The 17,456-nt window shown below is 47.0% G+C and overlaps 1 protein-coding gene across 1 annotated transcript in view; it reads right to left on the bottom strand.

The window, feature by feature from the left end:
• The window catches only part of LOC129845668 (eukaryotic translation initiation factor 3 subunit B-like), a 35,635-nt gene that overhangs the window by 14,556 nt on the left and 3,623 nt on the right, over positions 1 to 17,456 (bottom strand). The window contains exons 3-9 of the mRNA XM_055913539.1: positions 14,740 to 14,859; positions 13,415 to 13,472; positions 13,174 to 13,302; positions 12,794 to 12,951; positions 9,552 to 9,683; positions 6,442 to 6,508; positions 472 to 518 (exon numbers count right to left, since the gene is read on the bottom strand). Of these exons, the coding sequence (XP_055769514.1) occupies positions 472 to 518; positions 6,442 to 6,508; positions 9,552 to 9,683; positions 12,794 to 12,951; positions 13,174 to 13,302; positions 13,415 to 13,472; positions 14,740 to 14,859 (711 nt within the window). The remainder of the gene's footprint in view (positions 1 to 471; positions 519 to 6,441; positions 6,509 to 9,551; positions 9,684 to 12,793; positions 12,952 to 13,173; positions 13,303 to 13,414; positions 13,473 to 14,739; positions 14,860 to 17,456) is intronic.

The following is a 17,456-nucleotide window of genomic DNA, read 5'->3' as shown; positions in this document are numbered from 1 at the left end:
TGACAGGTGGTATTCCTCTAACTAGTCTCTGTCTGACAGGTGGTATTCCTCTAACTAGTCTCTGTCTGACAGGTGGTATTCCTCTAACTAGTCTCTGTATGCTGTCTGACAGGTGGTATTCCTCTAACTAGTCTCTGTCTGACAGGTGGTATTCCTCTAACTAGTCTCTGTCTGACAGGTGATATTCCCCTAACTAGTCTCTGTATGCTGTCTGACAGGTGGTATTCCTCTAACTAGTCTCTGTCTGACAGGTGATATTCCCCTAACTAGTCTCTGTCTGACAGGTGGTATTCCTCTAACTAGTCTCTGTCTGACAGGTGGTATTCCTCTAACTAGTCTCTGTATGCTGTCTGACAGGTGGTATTCCTCTAACTAGTCTCTGTATGCTGTCTGACAGGTGGTATTCCTCTAACTAGTCTCTGTATGCTGTCTGACAGGTGTCAACAGCCACAATATAAAGACGTGACTTACTTGATTCCACTGATCTTCAGACTCTTCTTATCCAACAGGCCCATGGACTACGACAGGAGAGAACAGGATGTTGATAAGTACAGACACACCAGTCTGTTATACAGAGACACTCAGCAGAACACATAGTAATACTGGTCAATCTAACTCACTGTTATACAGAGACACTCAGCAGAACACATAGTAATACTGGTCAATCTAACTCACTGTTATACAGAGACACTCAGCAGAACACATAGTAATACTGGTCAATCTAACTCACTGTTATACAGAGACACTCAGCAGAACACATAGTAATACTGGTCAATCTAACTCACTGTTATACAGAGACACTCAGCAGAACACAGAGTAATACTGGTCAATCTAACTCACCAGTCTGTTATACAGAGACACTCAGCAGAACACATAGTAATACTGGTCAATCTAACTCACCAGTCTGTTATACAGAGACACTCAGCAGAACACAGAGTAATACTGGTCAATCTAACACACTGTTATACAGAGACACTCAGCAGAACACAGAGTAATACTGGTCAATCTAACTCACTGTTATACAGAGACACTCAGCAGAACACATAGTAATACTGGTCAATCTAACTCACTGTTATACAGAGACACTCAGCAGAACACATAGTAATACTGGTCAATCTAACTCACCAGTCTGTTATACAGAGACACTCAGCAGAACACAGAGTAATACTGGTCAATCTAACTCACCAGTCTGTTATACAGAGACACTCAGCAGAACACAGAGTAATACTGGTCAATCTAACTCACCAGTCTGTTATACAGAGAAACTCAGCAGAACACAGAGTAATACTGGTCAATCTAACACACTGTTATACAGAGACACTCAGCAGAACACAGAGTAATACTGGTCAATCTAACTCACTGTTATACAGAGACACTCAGCAGAACACATAGTAATACTGGTCAATCTAACTCACTGTTATACAGAGACACTCAGCAGAACACAGAGTAATACTGGTCAATCTAACACACCAGTCTGTTATACAGAGACACTCAGCAGAACACATAGTAATACTGGTCAATCTAACTCACTGTTATACAGAGACACTCAGCAGAACACATAGTAATACTGGTCAATCTAACTCACTGTTATACAGAGACACTCAGCAGAACACATAGTAATACTGGTCAATCTAACTCACCAGTCTGTTATACAGAGACACTCAGCAGAACACAGAGTAATACTGGTCAATCTAACACACTGTTATACAGAGACACTCAGCAGAACACATAGTAATACTGGTCAATCTAACTCACTGTTATACAGAGACACTCAGCAGAACACATAGTAATACTGGTCAATCTAACTCACTGTTATACAGAGACACTCAGCAGAACACATAGTAATACTGGTCAATCTAACTCACCAGTCTGTTATACAGAGACACTCAGCAGAACACAGAGTAATACTGGTCAATCTAACTCACTGTTATACAGGGACACTCAGCAGAACACAGAGTAATACTGGTCAATCTAACTCACTGTTATACAGAGACACTCAGCAGAACACAGAGTAATACTGGTCAATCTAACTCACTGTTATACAGAGACACTCAGCAGAACACAGAGTAATACTGGTCAATCTAACTCACCAGTCTGTTATACAGAGACACTCAGCAGAACACAGAGTAATACTGGTCAATCTAACTCACTGTTATACAGAGACACTCAGCAGAACACAGAGTAATACTGGTCAATCTAACTCACTGTTATACAGAGACACTCAGCAGAACACAGAGTAATACTGGTCAATCTAACTCACTGTTATACAGAGACACTCAGCAGAACACAGAGTAATACTGGTCAATCTAACACACCAGTCTGTTATACAGAGACACTCAGCAGAACACATAGTAATACTGGTCAATCTAACTCACCAGTCTGTTATACAGAGACACTCAGCAGAACACAGAGTAATACTGGTCAATCTAACTCACTGTTATACAGAGACACTCAGCAGAACACAGAGTAATACTGGTCAATCTAACTCACCAGTCTGTTATACAGAGACACTCAGCAGAACACAGAGTAATACTGGTCAATCTAACTCACTGTTATACAGAGACACTCAGCAGAACACAGAGTAATACTGGTCAATCTAACTCACTGTTATACAGAGACACTCAGCAGAACACAGAGTAATACTGGTCAATCTAACTCACCAGTCTGTTATACAGAGACACTCAGCAGAACACAGAGTAATACTGGTCAATCTAACTCACTGTTATACAGAGACACTCAGCAGAACACATAGTAATACTGGTCAATCTAACTCACTGTTATACAGAGACACTCAGCAGAACACATAGTAATACTGGTCAATCTAACTCACCAGTCTGTTATACAGAGACACTCAGCAGAACACAGAGTAATACTGGTCAATCTAACTCACTGTTATACAGAGACACTCAGCAGAACACAGAGTAATACTGGTCAATCTAACTCACCAGTCTGTTATACAGAGACACTCAGCAGAACACATAGTAATACTGGTCAATCTAACTCACCAGTCTGTTATACAGAGACACTCAGCAGAACACAGAGTAATACTGGTCAATCTAACTCACCAGTCTGTTATACAGAGACACTCAGCAGAACACAGAGTAATACTGGTCAATCTAACTCACTGTTATACAGAGACACTCAGCAGAACACATAGTAATACTGGTCAATCTAACTCACTGTTATACAGAGACACTCAGCAGAACACAGAGTAATACTGGTCAATCTAACTCACCAGTCTGTTATACAGAGACACTCAGCAGAACACAGAGTAATACTGGTCAATCTAACTCACTGTTATACAGAGACACTCAGCAGAACACATAGTAATACTGGTCAATCTAACTCACCAGTCTGTTATACAGAGACACTCAGCAGAACACATAGTAATACTGGTCAATCTAACTCACTGTTATACAGAGACACTCAGCAGAACACAGAGTAATACTGGTCAATCTAACTCACCAGTCTGTTATACAGAGACACTCAGCAGAACACATAGTAATACTGGTCAATCTAACTCACCAGTCTGTTATACAGAGACACTCAGCAGAACACAGAGTAATACTGGTCAATCTAACTCACCAGTCTGTTATACAGAGAAACTCAGCAGAACACAGAGTAATACTGGTCAATCTAACACACTGTTATACAGAGACACTCAGCAGAACACAGAGTAATACTGGTCAATCTAACTCACTGTTATACAGAGACACTCAGCAGAACACATAGTAATACTGGTCAATCTAACTCACTGTTATACAGAGACACTCAGCAGAACACAGAGTAATACTGGTCAATCTAACACACCAGTCTGTTATACAGAGACACTCAGCAGAACACATAGTAATACTGGTCAATCTAACTCACCAGTCTGTTATACAGAGACACTCAGCAGAACACAGAGTAATACTGGTCAATCTAACTCACTGTTATACAGAGACACTCAGCAGAACACAGAGTAATACTGGTCAATCTAACTCACCAGTCTGTTATACAGAGACACTCAGCAGAACACAGAGTAATACTGGTCAATCTAACTCACTGTTATACAGAGACACTCAGCAGAACACAGAGTAATACTGGTCAATCTAACTCACTGTTATACAGAGACACTCAGCAGAACACAGAGTAATACTGGTCAATCTAACTCACTGTTATACAGAGACACTCAGCAGAACACAGAGTAATACTGGTCAATCTAACTCACCAGTCTGTTATACAGAGACACTCAGCAGAACACATAGTAATACTGGTCAATCTAACTCACCAGTCTGTTATACAGAGACACTCAGCAGAACACAGAGTAATACTGGTCAATCTAACTCACTGTTATACAGAGACACTCAGCAGAACACATAGTAATACTGGTCAATCTAACTCACTGTTATACAGAGACACTCAGCAGAACACATAGTAATACTGGTCAATCTAACTCACCAGTCTGTTATACAGAGACACTCAGCAGAACACAGAGTAATACTGGTCAATCTAACTCACTGTTATACAGAGACACTCAGCAGAACACAGAGTAATACTGGTCAATCTAACTCACCAGTCTGTTATACAGAGACACTCAGCAGAACACATAGTAATACTGGTCAATCTAACTCACCAGTCTGTTATACAGAGACACTCAGCAGAACACAGAGTAATACTGGTCAATCTAACTCACCAGTCTGTTATACAGAGACACTCAGCAGAACACAGAGTAATACTGGTCAATCTAACTCACTGTTATACAGAGACACTCAGCAGAACACATAGTAATACTGGTCAATCTAACTCACTGTTATACAGAGACACTCAGCAGAACACAGAGTAATACTGGTCAATCTAACTCACCAGTCTGTTATACAGAGACACTCAGCAGAACACAGAGTAATACTGGTCAATCTAACTCACTGTTATACAGAGACACTCAGCAGAACACATAGTAATACTGGTCAATCTAACTCACCAGTCTGTTATACAGAGACACTCAGCAGAACACATAGTAATACTGGTCAATCTAACTCACCAGTCTGTTATACAGAGACACTCAGCAGAACACAGAGTAATACTGGTCAATCTAACTCACTGTTATACAGAGACACTCAGCAGAACACAGAGTAATACTGGTCAATCTAACTCACTGTTATACAGAGACACTCAGCAGAACACAGAGTAATACTGGTCAATCTAACTCACCAGTCTGTTATACAGAGACACAGTGTACATAGATGCTCAGTGTGGGGACTTACTGGGGTCTCATAGATGCTCAGTGTGGGGACTTACTGGGGTCTCGTAGATGCTCAGTGTGGGGACTTACTGGGGTCTCATAGATGCTCAGTGTGGGGACTTACTGGGGTCATAGATACTCAGTGTGGGGACTTACTGGGGTCATAGATGCTCAGTGTGGGGACTTACTGGGGTCATAGATGCTCAGTGTGGGGACTTATTGGGGTCATAGATACTCAGTGTGGGGACTTACTGGGGTCATAGATACTCAGTGTGGGGACTTACTGGGGTCATAGATGCTCAGTGTGGGGACTTACTGGGGTCTCGTAGATGCTCAGTGTGGGGACTTACTGGGGTCGTAGATGCTCAGTGTGGGGACTTACTGGGGTCATAGATACTCAGTGTGGGGACTTACTGGGGTCATAGATGCTCAGTGTGGGGACTTACTGGGGTCATAGATGCTCAGTGTGGGGACTTACTGGGGTCGTAGATGCTCAGTGTGGGGACTTACTGGGGTCATAGATACTCAGTGTGGGGACTTACTGGGGTCGTAGATGCTCAGTGTGGGGACTTACTGGGGTCGTAGATGCTCAGTGTGGGGACTTACTGGGGTCGTAGATGCTCAGTGTGGGGACTTACTGGGGTCATAGATACTCAGTGTGGGGACTTACTGGGGTCATAGATACTCAGTGTGGGGACTTACTGGGGTCATAGATACTCAGTGTGGGGACTTACTGGGGTCGTAGATACTCAGTGTGGGGACTTAGTGGGGTCGTAGATGCTCAGTGTGGGGACTTACTGGGGTCATAGATGCTCAGTGTGGGGACTTACTGGGGTCTCATAGATACTCAGTGTGGGGACTTACTGGGGTCTCATAGATACTCAGTGTGGGGACTTACTGGGGTCATAGATGCTCAGTGTGGGGACTTACTGGGGTCTCATAGATACTCAGTGTGGGGACTTACTGGGGTCGTAGATGCTCAGTGTGGGGACTTACTGGGGTCGTAGATGCTCAGTGTGGGGACTTACTGGGGTCGTAGATGCTCAGTGTGGGGACTTACTGGGGTCGTAGATGCTCAGTGTGGGGACTTACTGGGGTCGTAGATGCTCAGTGTGGGGACTTACTGGGGTCGTAGATGCTCAGTGTGGGGACTTACTGGGGTCGTAGATGCTCAGTGTGGGGACTTACTGGGGTCATAGATACTCAGTGTGGGGACTTACTGGGGTCTCGTAGATGCTCAGTGTGTCCTGGGTCATCCTGGCAAAGAACTTCCCATCGTGACTCCACCTGGAGAAACAGACACACGTTAGAACGCTGCAGTTAGGGAGAGAACCGAGACAGAACGCTGCAGTTAGAGAGAGAACCGAGACAGAACGCTGCAGTTAGAGAGAGAACCGAGACAGAACGCTGCAGTTAGAGAGAGAACCGAGACAGAACGCTGCAGTTAGGGAGAGAACCGAGACAGAACGCTGCAGTTAGAGAGAGAACCGAGACAGAACGCTGCAGTTAGAGAGAGAACCGAGACAGAACGCTGCAGTTAGGGAGAGAACCGAGACAGAACGCTGCAGTTAGGGAGAGAACCGAGACAGAACGCTGCAGTTAGGGAGAGAACCGAGACAGAACGCTGCAGTTAGGGAGAGAACCGAGACAGAACGCTGCAGTTAGGGAGAGAACCGAGACAGAACGCTGCAGTTAGAGAGAGAACCGAGACAGAACGCTGCAGTTAGAGAGAGAACCGAGACAGAACGCTGCAGTTAGAGAGAGAACCGAGACAGAACGCTGCAGTTAGAGAGAGAACCGAGACAGAACGCTGCAGTTAGAGAGAGAACCGAGACAGAACGCTGCAGTTAGGGAGAGAACCGAGACAGAACGCTGCAGTTAGAGAGAGAACCGAGACAGAACGCTGCAGTTAGGGAGAGAACCGAGACAGAACGCTGCAGTTAGAGAGAGAACCGAGACAGAACGCTGCAGTTAGAGAGAGAACCGAGACAGAACGCTGCAGTTAGAGAGAGAACCGAGACAGAACGCTGCAGTTAGAGAGAGAACCGAGACAGAACGCTGCAGTTAGGGAGAGAACCGAGACAGAACGCTGCAGTTAGAGAGAGAACCGAGACAGAACGCTGCAGTTAGAGAGAGAACCGAGACAGAACGCTGCAGTTAGAGAGAGAACCGAGACAGAACGCTGCAGTTAGAGAGAGAACCGAGACAGAACGCTGCAGTTAGAGAGAGAACCGAGACAGAACGCTGCAGTTAGGGAGAGAACCGAGACAGAACGCTGCAGTTAGGGAGAGAACCGAGACAGAACGCTGCAGTTAGGGAGAGAACCGAGACAGAACGCTGCAGTTAGAGAGAGAACCGAGACAGAACGCTGCAGTTAGAGAGAGAACCGAGACAGAACGCTGCAGTTAGAGAGAGAACCGAGACAGAACGCTGCAGTTAGGGAGAGAACCGAGACAGAGCGCTGCAGTTAGAGAGAGAACCGAGACAGAACGCTGCAGTTAGGGAGAGAACCGAGACAGAACGCTGCAGTTAGGGAGAGAACCGAGACAGAACGCTGCAGTTAGAGAGAGAACCGAGACAGAACGCTGCAGTTAGAGAGAGAACCGAGACAGAACGCAAGAGACACGAGTTCAGCTACAGTTCTTGTAGAGACAGGAACACAGAGAGGTGGGTAGTCAGACCTTACTAGAAGATGTAGAGACATGAAGACAGAGAGGTGGGTAGTCAGACCTTACTAGAAGATGTAGAGACAGGATAGAGACATGAAGACAGAGAGGTGGGTAGTCAGACCTTACTAGAAGATGTAGAGACAGGAACAGGATAGAGACATGAAGACAGAGAGGTGGGTAGTCAGACCTTACTAGAAGATGTAGAGACATGAAGACAGAGAGGTGGGTAGTCAGACCTTACTAGAAGATGTAGAGACAGGATAGAGACATGAAGACAGAGAGGTGGGTAGTCAGACCTTACTAGAAGATGTAGAGACAGGAACAGGATAGAGACATGAAGACAGAGAGGTGGGTAGTCAGACCTTACTAGAAGATGTAGAGACAGGATAGAGACATGAAGACAGAGAGGTGGGTAGTCAGACCTTACTAGAAGATGTAGAGACAGGAACAGGATAGAGACATGAACACAGAGAGGTGGGTAGTCAGACCTTACTAGAAGATGTAGAGACAGGATAGAGACATGAAGACAGAGAGGTGGGTAGTCAGACCTTACTAGAAGATGTAGAGACAGGATAGAGACATGAACACAGAGAGGTGGGTAGTCAGACCTTACTAGAAGATGTAGAGACAGGAACAGGATAGAGACATGAACACAGAGAGGTGGGTAGTCAGACCTTACTAGAAGATGTAGAGACAGGATAGAGACATGAACACAGAGAGGTGGGTAGTCAGACCTTACTAGAAGATGTAGAGACAGGATAGAGACATGATAGAGACATGAACACAGAGAGGTGGGTAGTCAGACCTTACTAGAAGATGTAGAGACAGGATAGAGACATGAACACAGAGAGGTGGGTAGTCAGGTCTTACTAGAAGATGTAGAGACATGAAGACAGAGAGGTGGGTAGTCAGACCTTACTAGAAGATGTAGAGACAGGATAGAGACATGAAGACAGAGAGGTGGGTAGTCAGACCTTACTAGAAGATGTAGAGACAGGATAGAGACATGAAGACAGAGAGGTGGGTAGTCAGACCTTACTAGAAGATGTAGAGACAGGAACAGGATAGAGACATGAAGACAGAGAGGTGGGTAGTCAGACCTTACTAGAAGATGTAGAGACATGAAAACAGAGAGGTGGGTAGTCACACCTTACTAGAAGATGTAGAGACAGGATAGAGACATGAACACAGAGAGGTGGGTAGTCAGACCTTACTAGAAGATGTAGAGACAGGATAGAGACATGGAAACAGAGAGGTGGGTAGTCAGACCTTACTAGAAGATGTAGAGACAGGATAGAGACATGGAAACAGAGAGGTGGGTAGTCAGACCTTACTAGAAGATGTAGAGACAGGATAGAGACATGATAGAGACATGAACACAGAGAGGTGGGTAGTCAGACCTTACTAGAAGATGTAGAGACAGGATAGAGACATGAAAACAGAGAGGTGGGTAGTCAGACCTTACTAGAAGATGTAGAGACATGGAAACAGAGAGGTGGGTAGTCAGACCTTACTAGAAGATGTAGAGACATGAAAACAGAGAGGTGGGTAGTCAGACCTTACTAGAAGATGTAGAGACATGGAAACAGAGAGATGTGTAGTCAGACCTTACTAGAAGATGTAGAGACATGAACACAGAGAGGTGGGTAGTCGGGCCTTACTTGAAGATGGGCCAGTGGGCGGAGCTCTCACAGTGGAAGCCTCTCTTCTTCTGGCCAGTCAGAATGTCCCAGATGATGATGGCCTGGGGGTCCTCCTTAGTGTCCATCAGGGGACTGAACGTCACCACGTACCTACCAAGCATTATAACACCTTTATGTAGCTTCGTAAGGATTCATACAGCTGACATAGACAGGTTATAACCACACTAGGTTACAGGGTAACTGAGGGATACAAAGTGTATTGAAAGCAGATGCTTCCACACAGGTGTGGTTCCTGAGGTAATTAAGCAATTAACATCCCATCATGCTTAGGGTCAGGTATAAACGTGCCCAGTTGACCATTATCTGGGCTAGCAGAGACTTTGAAAGAGGGCTCTCAAAGGAGCACAGGGGTTTTAAAGGGTGTGTGTGAGTCTTAGTAAATGTAACACTTCTGGGAGATTCTGGAGCGGCGCCCGAGACAGCGTTTTCCACCACCATCAACGCAACATCAAATGAAGGATTTTAATCGAGGAAGAACGGTTACACATTTGTCACGGATCCCTCCGTAACGTTCATTACGCACACCTGGCCCCTATTCCCAGTGATTAGTAACTGTATAAGTGTGCCCTTTGGTTTACCAGTGTCCTGTCAATATATTGTTACAGTGTCTGTGGGTGCGTGCGAGTAGCTGTGCTGTGTGTTTTGGGTTTTCGTGCCATTGTGATTACGGGTCTCGTCCCGTGTGTTAATCATTGTGATTACGGGTCTCGTCCCGTGTGTTAATCATTGTGATTACGGGTCTCGTCCCGTGTGTTAATCATTGCGATTACGGGTCTCGTCCCGTGTGTTAATCATTGCGATTACGGGTCTCGTCCCGTGTGTTAATCATTGCGATTACGGGTCTCGTCCCGTGTGTTAACCATTGCGATTACGGGTCTCGTCCCGTGTGTTAACCATTGCGATTACGGGTCTCGTCCCGTGTGTTAACCATTGCGATTACGGGTCTCGTCCCGTGTGTTAACCATTGCGATTACGGGTCTCGTCCCGTGTGTTAATCATTGCGATTACGGGTCTCGTCCCGTGTGTTAATCATTGCGATTACGGGTCTCGTCCCGTGTGTTAATCATTGCGATTACGGGTCTCGTCCCGTGTGTTAATCATTGCGATTACGGGTCTCGTCCCGTGTGTTAATCATTGCGATTACGGGTCTCGTCCTGTGTGTTAATCATTGCGATTACGGGTCTCGTCCCGTGTGTTAATCATTGCGATTACGGGTCTCGTCCCGTGTGTTAATCATTGTGATTACGGGTCTCGTCCCGTGTGTTAATCATTGTGATTACGGGTCTCGTCCCGTGTGTTAATCATTGTGATTACGGGTCTCGTCCCGTGCGTCAGTCATCGTGTGCTTGTATTTATTCAAATGTACTCCTCGCTCTTTTTTTGTTTTGGGGGTTCAACCCTGTGTGTTGTACCCTGTTTGGTCTTCGTCCCCGTGCCAGTACGCGGCACGCTGTAATTTGGGTAAAAAAAAAAAAAAAACACAACGTATTCCTGTGCCTGTCTCTCGATCCCTTAAACCAGCGTTGACACATCCCTCCAATAGAGTTCCAGAAACGTGTGGAATCTACGCCGAGGAGCATTGAAGCTGTTCTGGCTGGTGGTCCAACACCCCGTTAAGACACTTTATGTTGGGGTTTCCTTTATTCTGGCAGTTACATGTACCTACCAAGCATTATAACCCCTTTATATAGCTTCACACGGCTTCATACAGTTGACAGAGCTCCACTAGGGCATAGTGTCCATCAGGGGACTGAACGTCACGGCGACGTACCTATGAAGCGGTACAACACCTTAAAAGGCTTCATAAGACTACATAGTTACTTTATGGCCTGAGGGTCCTCAGTTTCCATCAGGGAATGAAGCATTATAACAACTTCATGTAGCTTCATTTTAATTTAACCTTTATTTAACTAGGCAAGTCAGTTAAGAACAAATTCTTATTTACAATGACGGTTTAGGAACGGTGGGTTAACTGCCTTGTTCTGGGGTAGAACGACATATTTTTACGTTGTCAGCTCGGGGATTTGATCTTGCGACCTTTCGGCTATTAGTCCAACGCTCGAACCACTAGGCTACCTGCCCCCCCCCCCCCACCTTGAACCACTAGGCTACCTGCCCCCCCCCCTCTAACCACTAGGCTACCTGCCCCCCCCCCCTCTAACCACTAGGCTACCTGCCCCCCCCCTCTAACCACTAGGCTACCTGCACCCCCCCTCTAACCACTAGGCTACCTGCCCCCCCCCTCTAACCACTAGGCTACCTGCCCCCCCCTCTAACCACTAGGCTACCTGCCCCCCCCCCTCTAACCACTAGGCTACCTGCCCCCCCCTCTAACCACTAGGCTACCTGCCCCCCCCCCTCTAACCACTAGGCTACCTGCCCCCCCCCCTCTAACCACTAGGCTACCTGCCCCCCCCCTCTAACCACTAGGCTACCTGCACCCCCCCCCCCTCTAACCACTAGGCTACCTGCCCCCCCCCCCCTCCTCTCTAACCACAAGGCTACCTGCCCCCCCCTCCCACTAGGCTACCTGCCCCCCCCCCCTCTAACCACTAAGCTACATGCCCCCCCTCTCTAACAACTAGGCTACCTGCCCCCCCCCCTCTCTAACCACTAGGCTACCTGCCCCCCCCCCTCTCTAACCACTAGGCTACCTGCCCCCCCCCCTCTCTAACCACTAGGCTACCTGCCCCCCTCCCCCTCCTCTCTAACCACAAGGCTACCTGCCCCCCCCTCCCACTAGGCTACCAGCCCCCCCCCCCTCTAACCACTAGGCTACCTGCCCCCCCCCCCCTCCTCTCTAACCACAAGGCTACCTGCCCCCCCCTCCCACTAGGCTACCTGCCCCCCCCCCCTCTAACCACTAAGCTACATGCCCCCCCTCTCTAACAACTAGGCTACCTGCCCCCCCCCCTCTCTAACCACTAGGCTACCTGCCCCCCCCCCTCTCTAACCACTAGGCTACCTGCCCCCCCCCCTCTCTAACCACTAGGCTACCTGCCCCCCTCCCCCTCCTCTCTAACCACAAGGCTACCTGCCCCCCCCTCCCACTAGGCTACCAGCCCCCCCCCCCTCTAACCACTAGGCTACCTGCCCCCCCCTCTCTAACCACTAGGCTGCCTGCGGCCCCCATAAGGCTTCATAGATGTGATATAGACAGACATTGATTATTCATTAGTGATGTAGTGGTGATTGGTTACCTCTCGCAGGGGGAGAAGTCGATCAGAGACACTCCCTGGTGGCTGAAACGTTGGATCTGCTTGAACTTCTCTCCGCCCCACAATGCAATGCCTCGCTGGTGGAACGTGGCCAGGTAAGTTCCCTTGGGAGACCAGCGCACATAGGTCTCTGTCCAGCGCTACAGGGACACAACAGACACGACACAGTCACAACCTCAGAATCAATCACTATACACCACGGCAGATATTTTGATTTACACAATCAAGCCTTCTACTTTTTAAGGATCAAAGACGTAAAAAAGTACTTCTGTAGATGTAGAATGCTCAGTGCAACAAACAAACAAATATATATATATTCTGATTGGTAGAACCATCTGCTCCGTCGTGATTGGTTGACTCACCGCCCTCTCCTCGGAGACGACTGGATCCTTGGCGTCATTGTTGAAGATGGCGGTCCTCTCTCCTGATTCGTAGATGACGCTGTACTGGTCACGACAGTCAAGGTCCTCCATCCAGTGACGCATGTTACCCTGGCAACACAAACAGGAAGTGACGGCTAGTAATGACCTTTTCCCCGCCTCCACAACACCGGGTGCTTATTCTCTGAACGTGGGGGTTGAAGTGACAGTGTGGAACACTCACAAAGTCCTTGAAGGGCTGCTTCTCAGGAGACTCCCACTCGTCACTGATGCTCATGTACCTGGAACACAACATCACAATCTACAGCAGAGTTCTATATCATGTATATCTATGTCAAACATATTCAGCAGACAGTTCTATATCATGTTTATCTATGTCAAACATATACAGCAGACAGTTCTATATCATGTTTATCTATGTCAAACATATACAGAAGACAGTTCTATATCATGTTTATCTATGTCAAACATATACAGCAGACAGTTCTATATCATGTATATCTATGTCAAACATTTCTGCCATGTTGTTGTTGTTGTGTCTAGATGATCCATAACTAACCAGATGCCATATAACAGCTAGAATGATGCCCTGGACACACCATATAACAGCTAGACTGATGCCCTGAACACCCCATATAACAGCTGGAATGATGCCCTGGACACCCCATATAACAGCTGGCATGATGCCCTGAACACCCCATATAACAGCTGGAATGATGCCCTGGACACCCCATATAACAGCTGGCATGATGCCCTGGACACCCCATATAACAGCTGGCATGATGCCCTGAACACCATGTAACAGCTAGAATGATGCCCTGGACACCCCATATAACAGCTGGCATGTTGCCCTGGACACCCCATATAACAGCTGGCATGATGCCCTGAACACCCCATATAACAGCTGGCATGATGCCCTGAACACCCCATATAACAGCTGGAATGATGCCCTGGACACCCCATATAACAGCTGGCATGTTGCCCTGAACACCCCATATAACAGCTGGCATGATGCCCTGAACACCCCATATAACAGCTGGCATGATGCCCTGAACACCATGTGTTTGTGTGTAGCATGTTGCCCTGAACACCCCATATAACAGCTAGCATGATGCCCTGAACACCCCATATAACAGCTGGCATGATGCCCTGAACACCCCATATAACAGCTGGCATGATGCCCTGGACACCCCATATAACAGCTGGCATGATGCCCTGAACACCCCGTATAACAGCTAGAATGATGCCCTGAACACCCCGTATAACAGCTGGCATGATGCCCTGGACACCCCATATAACAGCTGGCATGATGCCCTGGACACCCCATATAACAGCTGGCATGATGCCCTGGACACCCCATATAACAGCTGGCATGATGCCCTGGACACCCCATATAACAGCTGGCATGATGCCCTGAACACCCCATATAACAGCTGGCATGATGCCCTGAACACCCCATATAACAGCTGGCATGATGCCCTGAACACCCCATATAACAGCTGGAATGATGCCCTGGACACCATGTGTTTGTGTGTAGTGTATTCTTACTTGTCGAAGTCTGTGAACACATTGACTCTAAAGGTGTGCTGCTTGTCCAGTTTGTAGCCGTCAGCGTTCTTCACTGCCTCCAGAGCCTGAGTGGGAGCTCCATACTCCAGGAAGATGTACCTTCAGGGGAGATTAACTACAGGTTAACTAACTATAGGTCTGAGTAGGAGCCCCATACCATGTACCTACAGAGGAGATAACATTAACTACAGGTTAACTAACTATAGGTCTGAGTAGGAGCCCCATACCATGTACCTACAGAGGAGATAACATTAACTACAGGTTAACTAACTATAGGTCTGAGTAGGAGCTCCATACCATGCACCTACAGAGATAACATTAACTACAGGTTAACTAACTATAGGTCTGAGTAGGAGCTCCATACCATGTACCTACAGAGATAACATTAACTACAGGTTAACTAACTATAGGTCTGAGTAGGAGCACCATACCATGTACCTACAGAGATAACATTAACTACAGGTTAACTAACTATAGGTCTGAGTAGGAGCTCCATACCATGTACCTACAGAGATAACATTAACTACAGGTTAACTAACTATAGGTCTGAGTAGGAGCACCATACCATGTACCTACAGAGATAACATTAACTACAGGTTAACTAACTATAGGTCTGAGTAGGAGCCCCATACCATGTACCTACAGAGATAATATTAACTACAGGTTAACTAACTATAGGTCTGAGTAGGAGCCCCATACCATGTACCTACAGAGATAACATTAACTACACGTTAACTAACTATAGGTCTGAGTAGGAGCCCCATACCATGTACCTACAGAGATAACATTAACTACAGGTTAACTAACTATAGGTCTGAGTAGGAGCCCCATACCATGTACCTACAGAGATAACATTAACTACAGATTATCTAACTATAGGTCTGAGTAGGAGCTCCATACTCCAGGAAGATGTACCTACAGAGGAGATAATATAAACTACAGGTTAACTAACTATAGGTCTGAGTAGGAGCCCCATACCATGTACCTACAGAGATAATAGGAGATAAAACATTAAGTACTATTAAAATCCTACTACTCACCCTGCACCAGAACAGTGTCAGCCTTGGGGTAAAACTCTACTACTCACCCTGCACCAGAACAGTGTCAGCCTTGGGGTAAAACTCTACTACTCACCCTGCACCAGAACAGTGTCAGCCTTGGGGTAAAATCCTACTACTCACCCTACACCAGAACAGTGTCAGCCTTGGGGTAAAATCCTACTACTCACCCTACACCAGAAGTGTCAGCCATGGGGTAAAACCCTACTACTCACCCTACACCAGAACAGTGTCAGCCATGGGGTAAAATCCTACTACTCACCCTACACCAGAACAGTGTCAGCCTTGGGGTAAAATCCTACTACTCACCCTACACCAGAACAGTGTCAGCCATGGGTTAAAACCCTACTACTCACCCTACACCAGAACAGTGTCAGCCATGGGGTAAAATCCTACTACTCACCCTACACCAGAACAGTGTCAGCCATGGGGTAAAATCCTACTACTCACCCTACACCAGAACAGTGTCAGCCATGGGTTAAAACCCTACTACTCACCCTACACCAGAACAGTGTCAGCCATGGGTTAAAACCCTACTACTCACCCTACACCAGAACAGTGTCAGCCATGGGTTAAAACTCTACTACTCACCCTACACCAGAACAGTGTCAGCCATGGGTTAAAACCCTACTACTCACCCTACACCAGAACAGTGTCAGCCATGGGTTAAAACCCTACTACTCACCCTACACCAGAACAGTGTCAGCCATGGGTTAAAACTCTACTACTCACCCTACACCAGAACAGTGTCAGCCATGGGTTAAAACTCTACTACTCACCCTACACCAGAACAGTGTCAGCCTTGGGGTAAAATCCTACTACTCACCCTACACCAGAACAGTGTCAGCCATGGGTTAAAACCCTACTACTCACCCTACACCAGAACAGTGTCAGCCATGGGTTAAAATCCTACTACTCACCCTACACCACAACAGTGTCAGCCATGGGTTAAAATCCTACTACTCACCCTACACCACAACAGTGTTGCCATGATAGTATTGTGATACTACCATACCAGATTTACTTGGCAAACAATAAAACAAAGACTAAGCTCTTTGGTCCTTTAAAAACCTACTTTGTGTAAAATATTGTGCTATCGCTTAGAAAATAAACAAACGTGACTGTGGTTGACAACATACAGCTGTTTCACTAACATCAGGACTCTCTTCCTCAAGAAATGCAGTCTGTTTCATTTTCTTTCCTTCCTTAATACTTAGTATTGTGACAACCCTTTACCCTCCTACAGCCTCCCTTTATCCTCCTACAGCCTCCCTGCACCCTCCTACAGCCTCCCTTTACCCTCCTACAGCCTCCCTTTACCCTCCTACAGCCTCCCTTTACCCTCCTACAGCCTCCCTTTACCCTCCTACAGCCTCCCTTTACCCTCCTACAGCCTCCCTTTACCCTCCTACAGCCTCCCTTTACCCTCCTACAGCCTCCCTGCACCCCCCTACAGCCTCCCTGCACCCCCCTACAGCCTCCCTGCACCCTCCCTGCCCCCTCCTACAGCCTCCCTGCCCCCTCCTACAGCCTCCCTGCCCCCTCCTACAGCCTCCCTGCACCCTCCTACAGCCTCCCTGCCCCCTCCTACAGCCTCCCTGCCCCCTCCTACAGCCTCCCTGTACCCTCCTACAGCCT

Source organism: Salvelinus fontinalis, unplaced genomic scaffold (genome assembly GCF_029448725.1).
Source record: "Salvelinus fontinalis isolate EN_2023a unplaced genomic scaffold, ASM2944872v1 scaffold_0334, whole genome shotgun sequence".
Taxonomy (NCBI): Eukaryota; Metazoa; Chordata; class Actinopteri; order Salmoniformes; family Salmonidae; genus Salvelinus; species Salvelinus fontinalis.
Note: the sequence above shows the minus strand (reverse complement) of the source record. Positions and strands in the feature narration are given on the sequence as shown.